This window comes from Vespula pensylvanica, chromosome 6 (genome assembly GCF_014466175.1).
Source record: "Vespula pensylvanica isolate Volc-1 chromosome 6, ASM1446617v1, whole genome shotgun sequence".
Classification (NCBI taxonomy): Eukaryota; Metazoa; Arthropoda; class Insecta; order Hymenoptera; family Vespidae; genus Vespula; species Vespula pensylvanica.
Genome location: NC_057690.1, coordinates 7,624,470 through 7,651,929, shown reverse-complemented (window position 1 = coordinate 7,651,929; position 27,460 = coordinate 7,624,470). Strand labels below are relative to the sequence as shown.

At 36.7% G+C, this 27,460-nt stretch overlaps 1 protein-coding gene across 4 annotated transcripts in view; it reads right to left on the bottom strand.

Annotated features, from left to right (window-relative positions):
- LOC122630277 (irregular chiasm C-roughest protein-like) overlaps window positions 1-27,460 on the bottom strand; it is a 120,760-nt gene that overhangs the window by 30,846 nt on the left and 62,454 nt on the right. For 3 of the 4 annotated variants that reach the window (XM_043814610.1, XM_043814611.1, XM_043814613.1), the window contains one exon: window positions 6,047-6,483. In XM_043814610.1, coding sequence (XP_043670545.1) covers window positions 6,047-6,483 — 437 coding nt within the window. Of the gene's footprint in view, window positions 1-6,046; window positions 6,484-9,225; window positions 9,638-27,460 lie in introns of those variants that run through there. The other variant, XM_043814614.1, reaches the window with a different exon arrangement.

Genomic DNA, 27,460 nt, shown 5'->3' with positions numbered 1-27,460 from the left:
GTTGCAATTACTATTGTAGAATACGTGGTACAGAGACGTGAGATCTATGTCCACGAGAAACAGCGAAGCGAGGAGAATCGTAGAAGATCTATCTTGGCCGAGGTCGAAAAGCGAGAGTACGTATGTATGTATAGGTGTGAGTGCTGCTGCAGTATCCGTGCATACTGAAATATTGGCCCGCTTGCGGCTCGCTGGCGGTACGGAAGATTCGTGAGTCGCTCTCCGCACATCCTCTATTCACTCTCTCTCTCTCTCTCTCTCTCTCTGGTTTACTCGGTCGTTCCTTGCACACACTCCGTAGTCCTATTGATCTATGGCAGAACCATTAACCACCGAAGCGTGCGCCAAATGTTTCGGAACTAATTTAAAGTTCGAGCAAGCCTTCCAAGGCAACGGTATCGTCGTCCTTTTGAAGACTACCAAGCAAAGCATATACGTGCGAAAGCGTCGATTAAGATCCATCGAAGACACGCATAGTAGTAGCAGTAGTAGTAGTAGTAGTAGTAATATTAATAGTACTACAAATATAATATATGTATTTATTAGCATGGAAGATTCTCAACAATTTCTTTCTGCTCTTCATTTGCTCTTCGTACTTTTCTTCGTTCTTTATTATACTTATTATACTCGCTCGATGCGATAAGAAGAAAAGAAGAAGAAGAAGAAGAAGAAGAAAAAAAAGAAAAGAAAAAGAACTTATATTCCGCGATTCTTCTATTTTACTGGACTTCTTCTTTGTCCTTTCTCTAATCTAAAAGAAGTCTGATTGCAATAACCATGATAAAAGAAGAATCTTTTCTTTCTTACTTTTTATTTATTTTATATCAATGCGCTTAATAAAAATACGTAATAAGATTTCTCTCCAACTTTCTTGATAACGATATATTTAGAAATAATAATAATAATAATAATAATAATAATAATAATAACAAAAACAATAACAATAACAATGATAATAATAATAGTAATATAGCATGTTCTATTCTTCTTTTCTATAAGTTTTTCTTTACTTTTTCATTCTCTATCTCTTTCTTCTTTAACTTTGTCGCTAGGTTGATCGTTTTAGAGATGCCCTTTTACCTAGTCGTACAAACCTATCGCAAAAATGGACGATATAACTCAGGACCCAGAGAGAAATTTAATCTCAACCGTATTGTAAGCTTACAACGCTATTGTTGCGAAAAATGATGAGTCGAAAGATTCGAAAAAGCGTTCAAGCAAGGAAGAGTGCCGTGTTTTTATGCGAATTTATACGATTTCCTCGGCATTGTCCGTCGAGTATCTTACGATTTACGATCTCGAGAGTCATCGATTTATCCTCTTTCCTTCTCCTTCTCTCCCTCCTTCCTTCTCTCCCTCTCTCCCTCTTCAATTTCTAAACTATGAGAAGAGACTGGAACGAGAGAGTAACCGCTCTATTACGTTGTCGAATATAATTTCTATCGTGGAAAATTAAACGTTCGTCGACGTTCCGGCAAGCAAGCAAAATGGCCAACCAAGCTTGCGGCGTGAAACGCTTTTTCTGCTAAATTTCTCTAACGCTTTTATGTACTTTGATACACGGTTAACTCACACTATGTTTATCGATTGCACCAAAAGTTCATGATAAATTTCTAAAGTATGATTAAAGAGTAATTATCAAAGATCCCCGAGATGTTTTATTGACTCATTTCAACGTTCATAGATACCGTTTTCCTGATTAACCGTACCGTGTAGACATTTTTCGAGCGTTCTCTCGACGTGGTAACTTGTTCTCAAATATTTGCTCCAATCGTATGCATACATATGTACATACGTTTCTATCTCCCTCCCTTTTCTCTCTCTCTCTCTTTCTCTCTCTCTATCTCTTTCTCTTTCTCTCTCTCTCTTTTAGCATGGTATCGATGCTATTTGGAATTCACCTACGAAGTTGCACAAAACGTTGTGAACTTTGCCGAGCTCTGGAAACTCATTTGCACGTTGTTGGAAAACTATAGGAATAATATTTCAAAGCTAGGAAGGATAATGTAGAACGTTGGTTCGGGGGACACCGAGAACGGCGCCGCGAATTATCAGTTAAATTATCGATGGCTTTCCAGCTTCGATATTTAATGCTATTGATTAAACGTTGCGTACGTTGTTTCGAAGGTTATTGAAATTCACATATCGGCCATATTATTTCGTCCGCTAATGTGTTTATATATATATATATATATATATATATATATATATATATGTATATATATATATACGTTTATTAGTCTATGCGTTCGGAATGTATTGAAAATATTTACTTATTTTTTCTATTTTCATTTATCAAATGAAACATCTATATCGAAGAAATTATATCGATCTATCAATTAGGAATAGGAAAATTTTACGTACATATATAAATACATATACGTATATATTAATTACGCGGATCGAACAAAAGTGATTATTATGAAATCAATATCATTAACAGATTCTAACAAAATCTTATTTATTAGTAAGTGTAATGAACAAATAACTATTCACCAATTGAAAATGGCTTCGAAACATTCAAACCTTATCGTTTTCGGAAGCAGTCAGATACCGTACAAGTCTGTACGATTGAACCCTACGAGGTGTACGATACAAACGTGCTAGAAAGAGAAAGAGGAAGAAAGAGAGAGCGAGAGAGAGAAAATATCGATATAGGATACCGTCGAATCGGTCTATCGCCTCACGAGGCTAATCCTCACGGCCTGGAATAGCCGAAAAACAAATAGAAACGACGAGTCATGTGCGATCGACGAAAACTCCGATATCGCCTGTAGCACATATTCCACAACGAGCAGTACTGTGCAAAGCGTTACTGCTACCACCTCTACGTGTCTCTCTTTCGCTCTTTTCTTTTCTCTCTCTCTCTCTCTCTCTCTCACTCTCTCCTTTTTCTTTATTCTCTACATAGCTTTTATTGGCAAATCGAACGAACCGAACGTTCCACGTTTTCGTTTTTACAAAATCTCTTTGATGGTATTTTCTTTAAAAGTTGTTACTACTTTTTTCTTTGATTAATCGTAGTCGTAAGATTTGGAAAGTTTTGAAAATTTTGATATTGTACAAAGTAGATGTTCAAAGGTTGGTTAACACTTACGATGTCTTAGTTGTGGTTTCTAGCGTGGTGAACGGGTTCACTCTCTTTCAAAAGCTTCCTATCGATAGAAAGCAAAGTTTAAGGTACCTTTACGATATTAAATCTTACCATTAGTTAAAGACTTTACTTCGACAACTACGAGAATTTTTATTTTCATTTTTTATTAGTCCAATCGACTCTCCTCTATTTTGACTCTTTCAATGACGAATTAATGAAAACGTGGAACGAAAAAATCGTACAATTGCTCGGTACGAACCGTACCAAATTGGATTAAATTTCAAATTGCTCGTGATTGATGCTATTTAAAGTCATAATTCCGCATGTAAAATTGTTCTTCCTATATGCCAAAATGAAATTTTATCGTGTCGTTCCGATCGCATAGCCGAATAACATATCATTTAAGCCAGAGTCAAATACAAAATTATCTGTGGAAAGCGCAGTTAATTACGCGTAATTGGAAAGCAATTAAGTTACAATTCGAGCAATCGCTTCAATCGAGGACTACGTAAATCGTACGTGCACGTAAACGTGCGTATCAAAGAAAGCCACGAAATTTTGAAACCCGTGTTACGCACTAATGTAAGTCGGAAGTATTAAACGTTTGTTCGATCACGCAGCTCGATCGTACGCGAATTAGATCGTTTCTCGAGCATTCGCAATACATTTCTTCGTCTACAATACCTATTTGAAATTTCTATTTTCAATTTGTTTAACAAATGAAACATCTATCTCGTCCAAGAAATTATATCGATCTATTAATTAAGAATAAGAAAATTTAACTTTCACACTAAAAAAAAAGAAAAAAAGAAATTTGATATATAAATATTTTTATTGAAAAATCAATAATATCGAATTTATTTTTATTTATCTTTACTCTATGTCTAGATTTATTTATATCCTTTTCTCCATGAAAAATGTTAGCTAGTTTATATTTTCTAAGAAATTCTATGGGTCACTGAGTCGAGTATTGTTCCAAGAAATTATACATAAGGTTCGATAAAACCTTGTTGCATATACGTACAGTAGGCGTCAGAGTATCGACGTCTAAAAGAATCTAGACAAAATTTATTCGATGATCGTTGTTCTCGCTCGAAATAATTAACATTCGTTTAATACGACGTATCGATGGAATTCGAAACTAAATTCTGTCAGGTTTAAAAAGAGTTTAAAAGGAATTTAAAATATTCGATAGAAAGATAATTAACGAGTATAACTATATATATATGTATATATATATATATATATATGCGTATCTACATACATAAATTTCAGTGTTTCTCTGATTTCAAAATGGCCGATCGCATAATTCAACGATTTCGACATATAATCCTTTTTAATCCTAGACCCGGTAGAAATCTCTGGAGTATCTCTCTACGTAGTTATCTCAGTTGCTGTCTCTGAATTCGAATGACGTTAACCTATATATCATATAATATGGATATTACGTGTTCGTTAATTATCTACGTGTCACGCGAACAATTCGAGATGCTTGGACGAAGATAACGACACACGCTTACTTATCGTTTCGCTTTTACAACGTCGTAGAGAAGTTGAATTTGAAAACTTGAAGACTTCCTAATCGATTCAGAGAGTCGTTCGAGCGAAAATTCGAGTCCTTTGCGCAGGAACGATAGCAAGTACGCTTTCCCAACGAAAAGTTCATAAGATTAATTGAGATTTTGACGGTGTACGAATAACAGGGGAGTTAAAAGGAAACGAGTTCTAAGATTGCTAAATCATGAGAAACGGTTGATCTTCGAGCGTCTAATAATACTTTCCTTATTTCATCATTCAAAGGAAGCGAGTACGTATAATTTTGACGTATAAATTTCAAATATATTCCTTGTCTTTCGTTCTCCGATTACGTTTGTATCGATACACGTGTATATAACATATACTTTTCATATAACTTTTCGATTCTATGAGATGGAGACGTTTCTTCGAGAGTATAACGTATGTATCGATTTAAACGAAATTGGATCGGCAATCAAGAAAAAAGAGAAGGAAGGAGAAGAAAAAGAAGAAGAAGAAGAAGAAGAAGAAGGAAAAAACGAAAAAACGAAGGAATAAAAAAAGAGAGAAGAAGAGAAAGAAGTATAGTATCGTATCAACGAGTCGTGCTCGTGCTTCGATTGGCTTACGAAACGAGCACAACGATGGCAAACGACATAAAATATTTTGTTGCGGCTCCGCCGCGACGAGGACACGCACGATGTCTTCGATTGGATTCTTTCGGTGGAAAAAGAAAAAAAAAGAACAGAATGAGAACAAGTGGGGAAGAAAAAGAGAGAGAGAGAGAGAGAGAGGGAGGGAGAGAGAGAGGGAGAGAGAGAGAGAGAGAGAAATGAGACGACGGCACGCCGCAGGAAATTGAATTTCGCCGTGAAGACAAGCGGTCGGTTGTTCGTCGAAAAGCACAGTGGGAGCAGTTTTAATAAAATCGTATTCTCGTTGGTTAAAAGAAGGAGGGAATGAGTTCGTCGATCGGTAGATATATAGACGACTCACACAATCAGATATGGAAAGAGAAAACGAGAGAGAGAGAGAGAAACAAAAACAAAGAGAGAAAGAAGGGTGACAAAAGTTTACTTTTTCCAGTGCGACGAGATCGTTCGTTCTTTGACGAGCAAACGAAACGCTGCTACCGCGGACTTGTAATTAATTTCATTCGAGCGAGATACACGAGAAAGAGAACAGGAACGTAGCTACGAAAGCTTCTACCACTACTACATACAACGAACTATTATTCAGACTGGAGAATCGATAAAAGTATGTTAACGATGTCCCTCGCGAACTCGTCTAGTTTATTTTTCTTCTTTCTCACTTTTCTGACTGTCGATGAAAGCGAGCCAAAAGAATGGATCAGCAAATAGAAATAGAAAGATAGAAGATAGACTAATAGAGAGAGAGAGTTTTCGTCAAAATAAATAGGATTTTGAAAAGACTCACCCTCTTCGTCACTACCGATCATAGCGTAACGTTCGTATCCAGTGAGATTCCTAACAGCACCAAGGCCAAAATCGTCCTTCGTCCATTGAATCGGTCCCTTTTGATCAAGAACTCGGCAAGGAAGCGTCACCCTACTACCAACCACCGCGGTTTGATCCATTGGCTCGATGGCGAATCGTTGATAAACTACTTCCGTCGTTGTAATCGGCTTTAACGTCGACACAACCGACGAGGACGACGACGAGGACGACGACGACAAGGATGAGGATGATGACGACGACGAGGACGACGAGGACGAGGAGGATGACGACGAGGACGAGGAGGAGGAGGACGCGTTTGTCATGTTCGTACCCTCTATGCTCCTCGCTTCCATTGTTAGTAACAGTGTAAGGCAGATTACGATCGACCTCGTTCTTGATCCTGTCCTCGACCTGGAGCTGAAAGCAAAAAGGAAAATAACGATGAGGCGTTAGCGATACGAAAAGAAAAACGAGCTGCTCTTCGAAGAAAACGACTCGTTTGCAGAGTCAACGAAGGTATATATACATGTAATGTATGTGTGTACGTGTGTTAGAAAAAGAAAGAGAGAGAGAGAGAGAGAGAGAGAGAGAGAGAGAGAGAGATGTCGATGGGAATGGCGAGCAAACCTGTTGAGACGGAATACTTTTTAAAAATTCATCATCGCGAAGAAGTCAAACGTTTCCTGGCAAGTTCTCGGCTCTATTCAGGAAAAACGAATGAAATGCAACTACATTATAACAGGTAGGGAGACATTTAAATAAGGACGCCTACATGTTTTTCATCCCTTATGAATTGTGTAGAAAAGTATTTCTTTGTAAAAGAAACAAACGATATAAAAGATTATCAAAGTTTCCTTTTATTATAAACTTACGAAATTGCTCCTTTTTTTTTCCTCTTTATTATTATTATTATGATTTTTTTTTCTTTCTTTTCATATTACACCCGTAATATACGAATTTATTTACCTTTTTTTTTTTTTTTTTTTTCAAATTCGTTTACGTACATTTTTTTCAAGTTAAATTTTTTTAATGACCTCGCCTAGCAGAGAGAACGTTGCACGCTTTTCTGCGTCCATTTACCTTCGAACCATACTTAATTTATCTTTATAGTCCCGTCGGATTCGAAAACGAAGTTACGGCCAAAAGAGCGGACCTCTCGTAAAATGGACGATAAAAGTATTGCCGTTTTGCAATTTATTACTACGTTCGGTGTTACTACTTTATATGAGATACGTGTATGTATGTGTTCATGAATACAAACACATATGCATATCCATGAGAATGTCTACACAAAGAGTAACTCTTTCGTTATTCATTCGTCGATTATTACATCAAATAAGCCATAAGGACAAAGTTGCGATGCTAATAATCGATCGTTCGTTCGTTTCAGCTAACAGCTTTATATCGATTCCTCCTTGACGGTTTTTTTCTCTCTCTCTCTCTTTCTCTCTCTCTCTCTTTCTCTCTCTCTCTTTCTTTTACTATTTCTTTTTTTTTCGCTATTTTTCATTCAACATCCAATCGATCATCGTCGTACTCGTGACGCTTCCATTTCTTTCCTATCTCTCTTCGTAGCATTTCAAAGGGCACTCCTATTTCTTTTTCTATGTTCATACTAAACAGGAAAACGAAATGGAGAATCACGAAATGGAGAAATTTCCAAGCGTGTTATCTCAAGAGTACAATTTCGGAATCGACTTTTCCAGTTTTGTATTTCAGTCTTTCTAGTATAAGGTAGCACTCCGTGAAATAGGAATAAGAACATTGAAAAGATAATGATAAAAAGAGAGAAAACCTGAAAAGGGAAGGTGACACCTTAAAGAAGAAAAAACAGAGAATTTGTCGTCTAATTACGCCAGATAATTACAGTCTTTCCAAAGTGATCCTTTTTCCGAAAGTCCTTCCCCTTATTATCGTCCGATCTCGACATTTTCCGGATGGAAACGTTTTTGTCCGTAATGGAAAAGAAGAAAAAGAGAAAGAAAAAGAGAGAGAGAGAGAGAGAGACAAAGATAGATAACAAGAAGTGAAAAAGAGATAGGAAGAAAAGGGATAGAGAAAGAACGTTGTTGGTCACGAAATAATTTCTCGATTTCTTCATTGGGCACTCAATTAACCTCCGTTCCCCCCATTTATATTCAAATCAGTCCTCATCCGTCTTCATATCTGTTCCCGATCTAATAACTGGGGAGTAGTCAAGGGAAAGATTTTTTTTCTTTCTCTTTTTCTCTCTCTCTCTCTCTCTCTTTCTCTCTCTCTGTTTCTTTATCTCTCTGTCTCCCTCACCCTCTATCTATCTATCTCTCTTTCTTTTTTTAGACCGACATCTTTCTTAACACAAACGAAATGATCGATCGAATCGACGATTATACAACACAAAAGCTTTTCATTTCTATCCGTACATAGACGCTCGACAAAACACGAAGGTTCTTCGTTGTTATTTCGTAGTAGCGATCTTAAACGTGGGAGTAATCAAAAGAGCAAGGAACTTACATGCTCCTTTTTTTCTCTTTAACCGTCTTTGATCTCACGTTCACTCAACAAGGAGTTTCGTTCGATGAGCTTAGATGGAAGCTCGTTTCTTGGAAGGGAAGCTGCAACGGTAAAGCGGTAAACCGACCTTCTTCTTGCTTGTCCCGTCTCGTTGCTAGATGCTGAGTAAAATGAGAGAGAAAGAGAGAGAGAGAGAGAGAGAGAGGAAGGGAGGATGTCGTAAGATGCTCGTACGACATCGTTCCCGACCGTTTCTTACAAGCTCAATAGGATAATAACCTCGACGAGTGACTGCTGGTAGAACGGTTTGAATGGAGTGAAGAAATAACGAGTGTAATAATAATTGCGCTTGTGCCACAGTAATACCACTTATATCTATGTATGTATGTATGTATGTATGTATGTATGTATGTAAACGTTTGTGTCTATATATATATATATATATATATATATATATATATATATATATATGTATAGGACGTTCCTAAAATGTTCGAAGTTAAATATTGATAAACGATAAAAATAAATGGCTTTCTTCTTCTTCTTCTTCTTCTTGTCTTTCTCTTTTGTTGGTTTTAATGTTCTTTATAACGTTGAATATTTTAAGAACACTCTATAGGTTGTATTAATGTAAGTAAAGAAAGTAAAGAATTTTTGTAGACTCACATGAGAAAAAACGGTCTTTGAAGGTAGACGTTTAACATAGGTCTTCGGCGGTCGTGTCGTGGGTTAACCCCCAGCTGACCTTCCATAAACATGGAAATCAGTCTACCGTTTTGCGAGCGTATCGTTGGTAAAGCCGTAGCTTATATGGCCACGATATATCACGAAAGCGACGCGTTCGCGTCCAACGCGCTCCAGATATTAACTGTGTTGTTCGGCCGAGCTACTTGCACGAACGACCCGGTCGTTTCGCAGTCGGAGAAGATTATGTTTCGATGTGTATAGGAGAATGGTAGGTGAAGACGAAAACCTCGGAAAATGAGCAAGTACGCAAGTCCTTAGGTGCCCTTTAGGTAGGATCAAAACTTTGCAATGTTTACGTATACAGATGTGTATGTATTTAAATATATACATGTGTGTGTGTGTGTGTGTGTAGGAACTTTTATACTCACAGTGCATTTATGAATATACATGTACTTACATATGTGTAAATGCATAAATGAGTATGAAATATATCCATACACACATACACATATATATATGTATATATATACACACATATATATGTATGCATAGATATTCGTAATATGAATATTTCTAAGCGTATATAAATATTATATTTACATACGTACGAATGTATTCCATACGAAAATGGATGACTGCAAGATCCGAAGTTTATGGATCGTCCCATGGGATATATATCCCATGACAGAAAGTATAGGCACGATGCAGTAGCAGTCTCTCTTGGTGTTTTGTAACATTCCTATTGGATCGGATTTCGAAGTAAAACGTTCGTCCGTTCTTTCTAAAGAACGTAACCTCGAACTCTACTCTAACGAGTACACCCTCTTTCCTTTTAAATCGTACGCAGATGTTAAAAAGAGAAAATAAAAAAACGTAGCGATATTTTTTTAACGATTCCTCTCGATCTACGATCTCGTAATTCATCGACAACCGGCCAGATCGACGACGAAGGTTCGTGTTACAGTGTCGCGCTCGTAGCGCTTCCTGCAACGAAGAAGCCACTGTGTATCCCCCGGTGTCGTCGTTCGGGGGTTAAAAAAAAGAAACAACACGGAAAATAAAAGGAATAAAGGAAGAGAGAGAGAGAGAGAGAGAGAGAGAGAGAGAGAGAAAAAATTGCCATTGTATCCGATAACGAATTTCCGTAGCGTATAGCGCGCGGTATGTATCGGATTTATGGCGGTTTCGCTTCCGCTTTATATTCCAACTTGGATGCAAGCCATTTCGAGTTTTCCTATAAGAGCAAAGTTTCATAGTATGGAGAAAAGATCTTTTTTTTTATTTCCTTTTTTTCCTTTTCGAATCTACCACTAGAACAACTATTTTTCGATCATCATTGGTTATTCCTGGAGTCTTAGCCGAATGACGTCGTTACGAAAAAATGTATTCGAGAAATTTAAAAATATCCGACTTCCGTTCTAAATTCTGAGCGAAAAAATTCATATATTATATCGTCCAAACATTTTATACTTACTGTTAGCGAAGATAATTCGATATGTGGAAATGGAGAACGAAAAAGCAACAAAATAGAAACTGAAATGTTGCTCATTGTACGCGGTGAGTGAAATTAAAGAGAAATATAGAGAGATAGAGAGAGGGAGAGAGAGAGAGAGAGAGAGAGAGAGGAAGAGGTCAAGCGTGATATTTAATTTGGTTTTTGTGAGGCTAACCGATGGTTTTATCGCATTGTTTACGAGAGAAGGAAGAAAGAGTGGGGAAGAATGGAGAATGGTTTGCATGAAAATGTCACGTGTGCTACGTCAATGGATCCAATCAGGTCCTCTTGTTTTTTATCAATCGTACTAGAGAGACAGAGAGAGAGAGAGAGAGAGAAAGAGAGAGCGTTGGAATTTCGTAGGGTACAATGACGTAATGGCGGGTGCGAATAAACGCACGAACGAGAGCCTCCTCTTTCCAATGATGTCTACGCGTGCGTCAAACATTCTCTCTCTTTCTCTCTCTTTCTCTCTCACTTACTCTTTTATATGTATAGATCATGTGCTCTCGCTCACCGATAAAATAGCGCGACGCGGGCAGAAGCGTGCGATAATTAATTGCCATGCTGTTCCAACAATTAATCCCGAATGTCGCGACAATTATCGGCTAGGACTCATGGTAATGTTTAAATTTAAATGAGATCGTTGATCGGTACTCTAGTAGGATTGAGAGAGAAAGAGATAGAATGTAAAAGAGATAGAAAGAGCAAATAGATGTACCATGGTACATTATTTTCACCTATTTACAGCTATTTGTACCGAATTAATCCGATTTCCGTAGAAATTTCAACGGCGAACGTTAGTTCCGATGAAAGAATAAAAGGTTCTCTTCTGTGAACTTTTATCGGGCGAAATTAATCGATCGATGACGATTATTAAAATCTTCATGGTTAAACGAGGAAAATGGAATTTTAAGTACGCGATGATTTTATATGAGACGAAAGGGATGCGTTTCGCACGGAGACTACTCTAAAAGCAACTGAAGATCTTGCTACTGAAAGAGAGATAAAGAGAAGGACAGACTAGATGAAAGGAGATAAAGAGAGAGAGAGAGAGAGAGAGAGACAAAGAAAGAGAGAAAGAAAGAAATAATGGCAGACAGAGTCGACAAGGCCGTATGTTTTTCGTGAAACATAGAAGCCAAATGTAAAGTGTACGAGGGTTGGCTGAAACTAAGCAAAAGCTTCACAAAGGACTTTGTCCCGCGACGAAGCATGGAAGACTAGTTCCAAAGCTCTACGATCCAATGCCACCGATCAATTTGTTATGGGATGACCCAGTATCAAAGATAGGGGTCCCTTGGGTCAATGTAACTTGTTTTCGTATGGGACACCAACCCTCATAGGAAATACACATATACACTCGAATACGCGCGCTTGTACAAACACGAATCGAAGTTGCACGCGTCTCCGCGTAGAAGCACCTATACGTTTGCGAATGTGTAACTTATGCAGGAACCGATATATCTACCTTCCTCTCGCTTCAACGACTATCTAAATATAGCTACTCATACTTGTTCAATTGTACCTACGTATACACACGCATATATACACACTGTGACACGAAGATTACGATATATGTATATTCTTTGGTTATCTCGATCTCCGATACTTTCTCGAGTAAAAGGAAGATAGAAAGGATAGAGAGAAAGGAGGACATCTCGAAGGATAAATATCTCAAAGGATAACAGAAGAATTGCGCTATTTTAATCTCTAACGTAAATAGAAAAATTATTTCTTTTTTAATTAAGTAAAGATATGCATAGAAAGTAATAAATAAATCTTATATTAATGTATCAGAGAATTGTTTAGTTAAAGAGATTTAAAAATCGTTCCATTGAAAATTAAAGCGATGTTTTACCTCGAGAATCAATTAGTATGATAAACGATGATCAAACAAGTCGTCCGACAAATTTGGCTACGGTGAACGTTTAAAAGAAGCAAAGTATACCTTTCGGAAGAGAACGATTGACAAAGGGCGCGCATCATTTTCATAATGGCCTCGACGGACAAAGTACTCAGCAAGTGCTTTCGCTACTGCTGTCGTTTGAAATGACGCGCCTGTCGCACTTCGAATCGTAAGAGAACACACCTTGATTGTTCTTAAGCGGCTCCCCTTGGTGGTGGTACTCGTCCGGATGAAACGCACTAAAAGCTGCGCCGGATAGTTCTCTAAAAGCTTCGCCCGTACTTTTCTTCTTACGAAGCGTATATTTCGTTCGATTTTTTCCTCTTACCGTTTAGTAGTATCACGATGAATGATAAAACCTCGAGGATCACGATATAAACGATTTACATCATCGTCAAATTTCACGACCAAATTGACCGGTTTTTAAAAATAGACGAGTAAAAAAAAGTACTACGAGATAGACGAAAATTAACGATGTTCGAACGTTCCCATTAAATTCATTCTGATTGTATCTATTTAATATAAGAAAACGTTGAAGCAATCATTAGAAAACTATCGTAATTCCTTTTACATGATTACATCTAAAATCTAAAATGAGTAAAATACGAACGTTGGTTCTCTTTGTAATAGGGACGAAGTATTTTCATTCTCGTTTCAGTTCCCTTTGCAAGTGGAGATTGCGAAGTGACCTACCCAATCTCAGTACTATAGCTCGAATACCTACGCGTTTTCGTATAGAGAGCATGCAGCAATGTGTACCGTGTCGATGTTTCCCGACAACGCTACATTGTACGCCGTGCACACTGAACTATGAGTGTGTAAGTAGATACGTACGTACGTACGTACGTATATACGTACGTATCTACATACATACGTACGTACGTACCTATGTATAAATATATCTGTGTATGTATGTACGAGTATATATACGTAGTATTGGCGTCGGGAAGCAAGTAGGCTTGGTATGCGCGACGTTTCACACGAGCCATGTTGATTGTCGTGTAAGCATACAATGCAGCAAGCGCAGTATGGCAACGGTTAGGCGTGCCGACGTAAGACGTACCTACTATAGTACTATTCCATAGTAGTTCATTCTTGAATACCGATAAGTATCAAGCAGGTCGCAATAGATATACGTTTCCGTAGAATAAATGCCGTAATATTTGATGTCAACGATAATGCTTGTCGATACGAAAGCCACCATCGATTTCTATTATAGAATCCTACGAAGACTGAATTTCCGAAAGTTTTCAAACTGAGTTCTCTCTCTCTCTCTTTCTCTCTCTCTCTCTCTCTCTCTCTCTTTTTCTTTTTCTTTCTGTTTGATGATTATGTTATATACGCCAAAGGTGCGAAAAAAATAATTGGCGAAGTTGCACGAGAACTTTCGCGGCTTCTCTAACGAGTTTGGAAATATGATTTACGATAAAAATGATATACCCTCTGTGAGGGTGAATAAGTGAGTGAGTGTAAGAGAGAGAGAGAGAGCGAGAGAGAGAGAGAGAGAGAAAGGAAGGGGAAAGAGAGATATGGAATAAAACGTATATGGGGAGAAACCTCATTCTTTTTTTTTTACGCGACAGATGGCCGCTCCATTACTCGATGCAGCTTCCATTTCGTAGCTGCGATTTCAGTTCCATTGGCACAGCCGTCGCGGAGTTAAGGAAGTACTAATGGCTTCGTTAATGTCGACCGATTCGAACGAGAAATAATGCTTAAATCCTGAACCGCTGGAGCACTCCCTCAAGTGTAATCTCAATCCCTCGTTACTTTCCTCCTTCTCTTTCTCACTTACTCAATCCCTCGCATACTCTCATACTCCCTCTCTCTCTCTCTCTCTCTCTCTCTCTCTCCCTCTCTCTCTCTCTCTCTCTTTCTCTCTTCTCATTCGAAGAGGTTAAGTCCTGCTTCCGGTATGCTTTCGAAGCCAATCAAAAATGATGTCGCTATGACTCAGCCGTCTATGAAACGATATATGTAACACGTGCGCATGTATATGTACGAAAGTAATCTCGTAAACGGTGGGCGTTCACGTTAATCGTTCATTCTAACACGTTTATTTTAGGCGTTACGTATGATTGTAAAATATATCCTAGCGGGAGGGAAAAAATTGTTTATCTGACTGTCCTCAATTATTTTTTATTTTTTACGATAAAAAAGAAAAAAGTTTATGATATACGCGCGCAATCAAATCGGTACACTTCACGTTTGGATTTCTACTGTGAAAATATTTATCATTTGATTGGAAATCAAAGATATTGATTTCAATTCGATGATTTAATCGACCATATCCGTTTTCTAATTTGTGTGAATTGAACGAGGTCAAAAATATTTTTCGAACGTTTGCAAAACAACGCTGAACTCGTTTCATAATGTTTTGTGATGTACGTGATCCGTTTGGATAACTGATCTTTCATATCCATTTCTATATACCTAATACTAGCGAAAAAGTTTTCAGTGAAAAATACAACTCTGAGTTTTCTCTACGTCATATTTTATCCTGTTATCGTTTTTTAATGACTTCAAAAGCACACCTCCTTTCTCTTCGGCAAAGATTTCCGTCGTACAAATCGAACACGGCTGTATTTTATTCTCTTATCCACGTGATGATCCCACATGAATTATTCAAAAGAACACACATTGTATTTCTCAAAGATAAGTAAATACGATATAGTATACCTTAGCAGATGGGTGATAATTAAATCAAAATAAACAGGACGATTTACGAGTCTCTCTTTTCACTATCCAAGACAATATTTAATAAGCGAGCTTTCTCAAAACAACTACCATCGTTTTCTGTTTGAATACAATGGTATCCAATAAAGGTCCACGCGAACATCTCCAGAGAATAAAGTATATAGAACTTTGTCGAAGATTTTACGGTCGAAAAATTCCAATTTATACGAAGACGTCGTCGTCGTCGTCGTCGTCGTTGTCGTTGCCTCTAACAAGCTCGATCTTGAGTCGACTCTCGGACGAATCGAAGATTGGTCGTCTGATGCAAGGGTAACACCTCGAGAAAATATTCTCATGACTTGTCCTCAAAGTTACCAACGTTTCGAGAAGGACGACGTGTCGTTGAAACGTTGGATAGGACATAGCTATGCATCTGGGAATATATGTACATACATATACATAACTATGTATGTGTGTGTGTGTGTGTGTGTGTGTGTGTGTGTGTGTATATGTCGCGTAGCTTCGACGGTAGATTCGTACGACGAGTCTACATAATATCAAAGTTACGTCGTCGTCGTCGTCGTCGTCGTCGTCGTCGTCGTCGTTGTCGTCACACGACAGTACGTTACCTGCCTTCTGATGGGAAAACTTGTATCGCGTACTCACACAAACATATACACACACACATTCATATATTATATATGTACGCAGCAACGTATATTATCGTACGTATCGTGCGTATATACATACATACATACATACATACATACATATATATATATATATATATATATATATATATATATATAAACATACGTCCCACGAGAAGATTTAATGACGACGGCGTCGACTCCAACGACTCGACGGCTACGTCGATCGTTTCGAAGTCACGTCAATGTCGCTGAAAGTTAATTTAGTTTTTCTCAACGTCCTACGAGAGCTTATACCAGTTGCTCTTTTCTGTAGCAACTACTCGTTATTATAAGAATCTCAAACGTTTCGAACGATCGATCGATCGTTTCGATGGTGCGTGTAGGTATAAACTTACCTTTGAGCTTGTTAATCGGCTGTGCAACACGTGGTATGAACTTGGCTTAAAACGGAAAATAAATTTTTCTTCTATCTCTCTTTCTCCCCCCCTCTCTCTCTCTTTCTCTTTCTCTTTTTCTTTCTTTCTTTTTCTCTTTTTCTCTTTTTCTCTTTTTCTCTCTTTTACTTTATTTCTCTAGTGATACTTGCATGCCATATATTTTATACTTGAACTCTTGAAAATATAATTTTAAAGAACCCTTACGTCCGTCAGTTTGGACGTTTCGAAGGTGTTGAAGTTTACTTATTACCTCGTTTTTCTTCTTGCGTTTTTCTTATCGATTATAACCGATGGTTTCTCTATTATTTATGGTATACTCGACGTTCACGCAAAACATGATAAATATGAGATAAATTATTTTTACAGATATATGTTAATTACTTACTATTTTCAAAAACGTACTTTCGTATATATATTAAAATTATAATTAAAACGAAGTCCTACTTTGAAAAAACTATTTCACGTTTTAAGATATACACGAAGATCTTATTTATTTGTTCATTTTTTTTCTCTCGTCATAATTCTACGGTTGAACGCATCAACTCGGCCAGGCGAGAGCGAATTCATCTGCAATGCAGAAACTAGACGACCACGCAAATTCAATATTTGCTTCGTGATGAAATGATCATGAAACGAAGAGAAATGCGTGCACGCGCGCGCGTACCTACATGACCTAGATGGTTAAAACGTTCTTCGTGAGGGTCGATCGTACCAAAGCGTAGAGACGCGTTGGAGCATATATCGAGAAAACGATGTTCACATACGTAATGATATAGTTTATAGTATGAATATAAAGGATAGTTACTCGACAAATTTATACGTTTATAAAATTAAAGAAATAGACATCACAAGTAAAATTTTCTTACAATCTTCAAAGTTCTTCTTTTCCTATATTATTATTAATTTGATATAAATTGAAAGAGCATATATAAATGGAAAATACAAAAAAAAAAAGAAAAGTAAAAGAGAAAAGAATTTTAAAGTTTAATCCTTTGAAATGTGTCGAAAATTTTCGAAACGAATGAGTCTCTCTGTTGAGAAATTGTACGAACGTTACTTTCAAGGTTGAAGCACCTTGCAGATTTCTTATCTCTCTCTCTCTCTTTCTCTCTCTCTCTCTCTCCCTCCTGTATATACTTGTACGTATATATATATATAGACTTATGTACAAGCACATTCAAGAAGAGAATGCGAGTTATGCGTCGTATTGTTATACTACGATACGTATGTCATACGTGTAAGGGGGTAATATGTTCAACCACGCTCGAGCTAGACGTTACCAACGTACTTGCCATTTACGCACCGGGAAATTGCAGTTGCTGTTCTCTACGGTCCTTCTCCATATGGAAAACCACGGAAAAATGGAACTCGCGAATGGATTCAATTGCTTTTTGCCCGCGAGTGTGTTGCAATTTAAATAACGCGCATGGAAAATACACTTACCAGGAAAATATTCTCTACTTTTTTTCTTGAAACCACTACCCTTTTTGGCCTTCGGCGAATATTCTCTACCTACCTACCTACCTACCTACCTACCTACCTACCTACCTACCTACCACCCACTCACCTACCTGGCTATGTTGCTAAGGTATAATAAATATGTTGGAAATTGGAAACGAAGATTGCTTTGCTAATTTGTGAAAATGGAGTCTCGTTTCCGAGCTTTCTCGTGAAGACTATATTTCGAGGAAGTTGGAAGCGTGCGAAAGAAACATTTTTTTCCACTTTCCTGACATCGATCATGATTCATGGTATATACGAGCGTTCACCACGCTTTTGTCGCTTTTACCGTAAAGTAGAATTCGTGGGATTCAATGTTACATCCGGTTTTTGTAATAGTTGCTTCGTGAAATACATGCTACCTCGTTCTATATTATTGTTCGTTATTTATTGTTCGATATTTGTATATGAGTTTTCATTGTAACGATATCCTTCGATCGAAATACTGCAGTGGTAATAAACGTGACCTATACAAATTAGAGAGAAACATATTCTTTTTTTCATAGGCGGCTGTTATCAGTATTGAAATATTTTTCGTATTGACCTATGTTCATAACATTTATAAGATTCGTTTGACGGTATAAGCCGAATAGCATTCTATTGCTGATAAAAGAATAACTTTCGATTTAAATCCTGTGAAATACTCGAATGCAACTAGAAAATGGTTTTGCAAGAATCGACAGTATTAAAGGATTAAAAGTAAAATCGTTTTGGAGTTTACTCTATCTAGCTGTGAACAAAGTCGATAAAAATTTTTCAAAACGAATTTTTTTTTACGAACGTGTAAAAGTTATCAAAAACGTATGATTTCATTAACAATCTAAAGCGTAGCTTTCCGTTCAGTCGTTAAATAATATCATGGGCAATAATACAATAACTAGACTCTTATGGAACGATATCAATTTGATTGATAAAAAGATAATGTTGCTTTTCACGTCGATATGCTATTGCTTCGATGCATAGAATCGATTCACGTGTCTCGTATCTATGGTATATAACAAGTAACGAGCCTTTTTCGTGGCAGGTCCTTTCATATAAAACGGATCGATATCGCAAAACGATATTTCCTCATTATCGCTGCGCTTCGTCGACGCGGTTCGAGCATAAATTCTCTGAAAGGTGTTGGGTATAAAAGAAGAGAGGGAAAGGAGGAGAGAAAAAATAAAATGAAGTAGCCGAAAAAGAGTGAGGAAAAAGAAAAGAAAAGAGAGAGAATGAAAGAAAGAGAGAGAGAGAGAGAGAGAGAGAGAGAGAATAAAGTAGGGAATCATTTGATATCATCCGTTATATCGACTACAATATAATGATAAAAAATGATTCATGCACGCAGGTACATGGTCATAACAAAAATGTTTTTTCTTCCAGAAAAGCATCTAGTGATGATTATATCATCTAATGTTCTTTTTTCATGGCGGAGCTATAATACTTACTTTTCTTCTATATTTATAATAATACGATTTAAATATATCAGAGAGAGAGAGAAAGAGAGAGAATTCATTGTTATAAAAATACAGTAAAAGTATCTAATTATCATTAAAAAATTGTTCGAAAATGTTATTAGAAATTATTGGTTGATTACCATTCGTTATCGATGTGCTCGATTTATACTTATCGATAATATCATTATAAAAAGCTGGTCGTTATAAAATAAACTTGAATTTTTCTACGAGAATGTCATTAGGCTAAAAATATATTCTACCATTTATCGAAGACAATACATTTCATTGACGTTCGCTGGCTCAAATTGATCGGGTATCGAGCATCATTATTTTATCACCTCGTTATCATTCGCACGCCATCGTCGTCGAGATTATTATGCTTTCGACTCTCGACCATTTTATCGATTATTCTAAACGGTACTTGCAATATTTGCCTTGTTTATATTTCGTAATACATGTATAAAGAAATTTTGCTAATGTAAGTAAAACAATCTTTTTCTTTCTATTTCCTCTTTTATATATGTGTGTGTGTGTGTGTGTGTGTGTGTGTCTGTGTGTGTGTGAGTTTAACAAAGTAAAATCTTGCATCAAAAATATGAATTCATTCGTAAAAATTTTACGATTAAATTCAAGCAAATCAACGTAAGGTAAATTCAATGAAACGCAAATTGAAGTCGAAATTAACTTAAGTAATTTCATTGAAACGCAATTGAAATCCTTTTGGAATTGCATGAAAAGCATGGAGATGAAGCAGAGGTATAGTACGTCAAATAGATATCTAGCATGATGCACCGTAGTGGAATCTAAGCGACGATTAACGAGAGACGTCCCGAGAACGAGCGATGTCCTTTCTGCGAGTGACGTCTCGATGATCGGCCTTCTCTCCGGCATAGGAAGGCGCGGAACACTGACCGGTAATTCGACTAATCTTCAATTAATCGCACATTTGCAGATTCGAGCCTCGAAACGCAAGAGGCCGTCGGGCATCGAGCACATCTGTCTGACACATTGGCAGAAACTGACGGAGATGTCCAACGAACCGGCGTAATCCTGAGGGAGAGACGCCTGGCTCTCTGTACGGTTAGTATTACTGTTACCACTACTATTTCTCTGCTATAATACTACTACATACTATTACGTTACTAATATCGATGCCAAGACTTTCTACGGTATATGTACTTACATGTAGTATTGAATACATATATATGTGTATGTTTGTGTGTGTTTATCGGTTCATATAAGCTGCTCTTACCACCGAATGGTAATAGTCCAACCTTGCTGTAAATTACGTCTCGGTTGCTCTTATATCATATTACAAGGTACTTCTTTGATATATTCCCAAGTATACATACATACATACATACATATATATATATATATATATATATATATATATATGTATCTTAGAGAAACATCAACATAATTTAGAAACGAGCGAAACGGTCTATCCGAGCGAGTGAATCGCTCGACCGGATATAATATTAAACTTGTAATCGTTAGGACGAAGTATGCACGAAAATGACTTTAGCTGTGGCTAAGATAAAGATAGAGATAAAAAGAGTCTCTAACTCGTAATTCGAAGCTTTAAAAGACTTCACGATATTCCGTTATCGTCTGGAAATGACGGTAAAACTCTGTAATGGCGTCCAAAAATCGTTAGCGCTTCCAGGATGATACGGTGGAAAGCTTGTCCTATGCACGCTCTATTTCCCGCGAAAATAAACGCTTGAATATTCGATCGGAAGATACGAAAGGATTTTACGGCAAAAAGGTGTCATCGACGGATCTTTCGATGAGAAAAAAATTGAAATATACTGGTATAATGGTTATTTCGTACGACTGCAAAATAAATTAAGTATATTAATAATCTCTTTGTCGACTTTATTTTGTAATGCACACACACACACACACACACACACATATTTTAAATGTGCTTAAGAATATTTTGATGAAAAGTTTATATTCGATTACAAAGTAATTATTTTTAAACTTTAAATTAATTTTTCTTTCTTTTTCTTTTTTCCTCTCAGAGTTAGATTTACATTTTATGAAACACTTTGTAGAAATATCCTGAGATTGGATAGAGAGGATGAAAAGTAGGAAGAGAAAGATTCTATCGAGCCTTCTTCCGGAATAATGACGCCGATTGAACAAACAATAACATCGTTAACTCGGTAAGCGGTATAATCGAAGTATCGGTAATCTTGTACAAGAACGAGCGAGCGAGCCGTGAAAACACGGTTTGTTGGTCGACTCGAAACCACGTCAATGGATAAGTACTTCCGATGGATAAGTAGCTGCTGTTTGTTCGATCCTCTTCTCTTGGTGGCACTCGTACTCTTGATTCACTCAAACATTAACGTACAATTTTAAAAAGAAAAGATTTTTCTATCGGAATATTATAAAAAGTTATTAATGAAAAAAAAAAAAGAAAAACAAGAAAAAAGAGATTGCAATAATATTAATAATAACAAAAATAATAATGATAATCGCTCTGTATGCTTTCATTCGCTGATATTTTGCAACGCTCGAAAAAAGAAATGAAATTATTTATTTCTTTGATTGAAAAAGAATCGACGTAAAGAATGTTGGATAAAACTCAATCGATAGAGAGAGCAACGAGAAATGAAACGATAGAGAGCAAGAGAAAGATAAAAAGAAAAAGAACGCGAGAGAAAGAGAGAGAGAGAGAGAGAGAAAGAGAGAGCCTAATCCTTTGCCATGAGCATAATAGATTAACACATCCCCTCGAGAAATGCAATAAAAAGACTGTGGAACAAAAGCTGCCGAGTAGGATGAAAAGACGAAGACTTTAGGATGACGAGAACTCGGAAGGAAAGGTAAGATAAATAGTTCGCTTTATCGTTACCGACGCTCAAACATTTCCATTATCTTATATCGCTATATTTATTTTGTATAAATCGTTTGATAATCGGTTACACGGTTATAAATAACAACTTAACGAATATGAAATTTCTTAGATGATAAATATAATAATTTCAAGTTATAATGTCTAACTTATATTAGAAAATTCGATATATACCTAAGCAAACGTAGTTTTCCTTGATACCACGAGGAGAATACGAATCTTCAGAAATCGTCGTAGAAGAAAATGGAAGTTAGAACGATATCCAGTAGAAATTCCCAAGTCGCGTGCAACAATTGCAAATTCTTAACAAGATATCGTATCTTCGAGTAACGGGAATATTACGTCAAGCATACACATTTAATTTCTCTTCTCGTATATACGTATATATTTATGTGTGTCTGTGTGTATTTATGGTAATTTTTTGTTAACTCGGTTAATTCAAACGCTCACGTACGTCCTTACCTACCCCTTCTTCTCTTCATCCTTCTAGATTTACCTACTACTATTACTACTACTGTTTCTCTCTCTCTCTCTCTTTCTCTCTTTCTCTTTCTCTCTTTCTCTCTCTCTCTCTCTTCTATCTCTCTCTCTCTCTCTCTCTCTCTCTTCTATCTCTAACTCGTTGTCATTCGCAATTCACAAGAACGGTCTGACAAAATTCGAACAACTACGTTGACACTCGTAACGCGTTGACGTAATCCAGACGGCACTTAATTCGATACTCGCTACGCCGTTCATTATTCCGCACGAACTTTCGTTAGCATTACTAATTAGAATCTCGGAGAGGCGCAAATCCGGAAAGTTCGACCCTGAAGCTCTTCGTTCCTAACATCGTGGATAAGTAATAAGAACGGTCATTATTATACTGTTTACAATCTCTGAAGATGCCAAAAGGTTTAGGTAGGAGAGAGAGAGAGAGAGAGAGAGAGAGAGAGAGAGAGAGAGAGAGAGAAGGAGAGAAAGAAAGAAAGAGAGGGAATGAGAGAGTGGGGATATGGAAAGAGGGGAGAATACGATCGTGTCGAGACTATGGGAATAAAGTACAAATTTAATTTCAAACTCTCGTTCGAGTTGACGTTGGAATTTCTGCCGCTTAACCTTTTACAACGTGCAAGTCGATGAATAAACATCGATGAACATGAAATGAAAGGATAGAATGTAACTCGTAGCTCGTTCCTATGACGTTAATTTAACCCGTTTCGTACGTTTGTATTTAATGGGGAAATTATAAAAATTTCAAAACATTCGAAAATTCCGAAGGAATCGATTAATACGAGAGATAGATAAACCGCGACAAAGGGCAGTTACAATATCTTTTGTTTCTCGTGGATCGTGATCTGCGATTTAAAATTAAAACATTAACGTAGAAAGGTTTTCATATCAATCGAGAAACAAGAAATATTCTTTGAAGGAAGAATCCAATGAAATCTCGACGTGAACTCGACCAAGATGAGATTTTACCGGAGTATAATCAGAAAAGAGAATTTCTAGTAGGTTGAGATCGTGTGAGTTAGACAAGGAAAGAAAGAAAAAGAGAAATTGCAAAAGAGAGATGGTATTATTTCTTGACATAATCGTCCAAGCGGTGGGAAATTAAAAAACGTAATTCGTGGCCTTTCGGGAGATTACAGTCGAGCGGCAGTGAGTTTCTATTTCTTGTCTCTTTCTCTTTCTCTCTCTCTCTCTCTCTCTTTCTCTCACACTTTCTCTCCTTCACACTCTCCCACCCTTTTTCCTACTCTCTTTTTTACTTTTGCTCTATCATGAAGGTAATTAAAAATAAGCTTCTCCGCGAAGGGTTAGAGTTTTTTAACGAAAAATACCCCGTAAATGGCTTCCTCCGAAGCTAAATCTGCACAATGTGTCAACGGCACGCGTAAACAAAAGAGCATTATTTTTTCACGTTCTATGCCCGATGCTTTAATTCGACTACCGTACCACTGGATTTATTCTTATCCCTTCGTATATGTCATAGTAACGTTTCATACGATTTTTCAACGAGTCGAATCGATTTTCGATAAATTTGTACTATCATATTTCCTAACAATAAAATCAAAATTGTATACCATCAAGTGTAAAAATATATCTATCTGTTTTTCCTCTGTTTCCTTTTCTCTCTCTTTCTTTCTATCTTCACTCTTTTATCATTCCTATTCCTTCTACAAAGGAAATATTCAATTAATTCAAGGAAACCGAGTAACCTTTTACTTTTAATAACATTCACATCGATGAGTTATATTAGAACACACGGAATGCTATCAAACGTTGGCAAACGAACTCTCTCTCTCTCTCTCTCTCTCTCTCTCTCTCTCTCTCTCTTTTATTGTCTCTCTTTCTCTTTCTCTCTCTCTCTCTCTCCCACTCTTTCTCTCGCTCTTTCTTTCTTTTTCTTTGGAAAGAATACCAAAGGTAGATTAAGCTTTATAATGACTCGTTACTACCACGAGCTTGAGTAAAGACGAGCTTTATTTGACTGGATTATTAATTTTTTACTTTGTCCAGTGAAAGCCAGACAAGAACATCGTCGTTCTATCGAACGAGGTACCTCCGCCATTGTGTTTACTTTTGTTTTTCCGCCTTAATTATGTACTACGAAAAAAAGCGGAAAGTAAATGCGCCACCCCTATGAGCGATAATAACCCTCGAACACGCATCCCGGCGTATAGGACGTTATATGTAAGTACGTTCGATAAAATTGAAGACGTCCATCTTGAAAAAAGTCTTTGTTTCAGGAAAAAGCGAAAAAAAAAGAATAATAAAATGAAAATTAAAAACAAAAACGGAAAAAAAGAGCAAGAACAAAAGGAGCAAAAACAAATGTGAATGAATTGTAGCGAGTTGGTTTAATGAAATGGTGGAAATATCAATTAAAAAGTTTTATTTGCTGACTCGTTAAATGATCGAAACTTTAATGATCTCCACGTTCTCTAATTACTACGTAGTTGTTTCTACACGTTTATTTGTAAATTTAACTATGAAGGAATAGATAACTTGGACATATGCAATGCATCATGCCGGTAATTATTTTATGTCAGAAAGAAAAAGAGAAGAGAGAGAGAGAGAGAGAGAGAGAGAGAGAGAGAGAGAGAGAGAAAGAGAGAAGAAAGACAGAGATACTATTTTGTTAACGAGCGAATGTTCGTTTACTCGTACGATTATATACGCTAAAAGCATATATACACTCAGACACACACACATGCATTATAGAAATTTTATTCTCTTGAAATTTAATTAATTTAAATATTAGAGAATTTATAGAATATATTCTCGTGGGAAATAATAATAATATCGACACAAATAAGTAATCAAACGTCTTTATATCATCTATCGTTATTCTTCATTTCCGATAATAGATACTTATATTTTCGCAAGATATTGGACGTTCGAAGAATTAACTTCAATTTTACCAGAAAAAAACAAATAAAAGAAACAAATATTTTGCAAGTGAAATGACGGCTAATGGATTTGCCTCGTACGAGTTCTCGTTTTCAATTTGTTCAAGCGTCCGTCGTTCGAATTTATCGTACGAAGGTTCGTATTACACGCGTCGTACATCGTAGGTAAATTGATGTTCATACTGAGCCACGTAAATACATAGCAAGTGAGCGAACGAGCGCGTGAGCACGCATGTCGAAGCAGTAGCAGCTTTTAACGATGTCTCGCGAAGGACGCTTTGCGTGCGTCTGACGATATAACGGCCTTATACTACTTAGCTATTACGGTGATCCGTATAGCCACTGTCTTTTTCGAGAGCGACCCTGCCTGCTCGCTTTCCTTTCGTCGACGCACGTTGCTTGCTTATTCGCTCGTTTGCGTGCGTAATAACCTAACGAGACGAGAAAGTGAGAGAGAAAAAGAGAGAAAGAAGAGAGAGAGAGAGAGAGAGAGAGAGAGAGAGAGAGAGAGATAGATAGGTAGACCGTATGTATACGTATATATGCGCTGATAATAGCAAGCGATAAGGATTGATATTCTTAAAATGTACCGAGGTGAATCGATAGCCGGCCGAGTGTGACGCGTCGAATGCATAACGAGCTTAAAAAGAAAAAGATAGGGAAGAAATCGATATATAATATATATATATGTGTGTGTGTGTGTGTGTGTGTGTGTGGGTATGTGAGTTTATACTAATACGTCTTAGATAGAAATATTTTTTGCTAACATTATTATTCATATAGATAGGATAAAGATCACCGTGTCGTTGTTTGCATAACTTTTTCTTACTTTCTTGTTTGCGAACTGGGCTCGTTATCTTGATATAAAGTGAGAAGAATGAAAACAAAAGTTACATGACTCTATAAATAATTTTGTGTATATGTGTGTATATATATATCTTTCTATCTATCTCTATCTATATCTCCTAAATAATTTATATTGATAAAAGGATAGATTTTTCAATTCAAAATCGATATTCTATATAACTTATTTATTTATTTATTTATTTATTTATTTATTTATTTATTTATTTAAAGAAAGAGAGAAAGAGGGAGAAAAAGGATAGACATTGAAAAATCAATAAATTTTAATCCCTTTGAGATAAAGATCACTGTACTTATTCCACTTCTGTGATCTATGGCTACTTTAATAACAGTTTTCGTTTCCTTCAAGATGAATGAAGGTAACGTCGAACGTCCGAAAAGCTAGACGTCAGAGTTTTTCAGCTCACCTTGGTACTACAGTCAGACTTTGTTGAAGCTCCGCACGTACTTCATGAGTCGTTCGTAGCAAATAATTGTTTTCCAGTGAGGCGTGCCCGGCATTTCCTAATTTCGAGAAGCCATCGTCCGACTAAAATCACTCTGGGAACGTATGTCTCCGGAACGGCACTCGAAGAGGAATCGAGTGGAGGATATAGTCGAAAGGGGTTGAGATTGTACAAACAGGCTAGTGGTTTCTATCTCTCTCTACCTTTCTATCTCTTTTTCTTGATAGACAATGGCGTAGAAATGAATCTAAGACGATAGAAATTTAACCGATATTGCGATCTCTATTACGTATATTTCTCTTTCATTTTCTTTAGAAATCAGACTGAAGATATAATTGTACTTTTCTTTATTCTTTCACTTGCTACTATTATATATAACATGTATATGTGTATATATATATATAGTAGCAAGTGAAAAAATACAGAAAAGTATAATTATACCTTCAGATATTTTTGAACATGTTGGAATCGATAGAAGAAAAATAAAATCCATTCTTTCCAGCGTAAAATTTTAATAAACCAATATACATC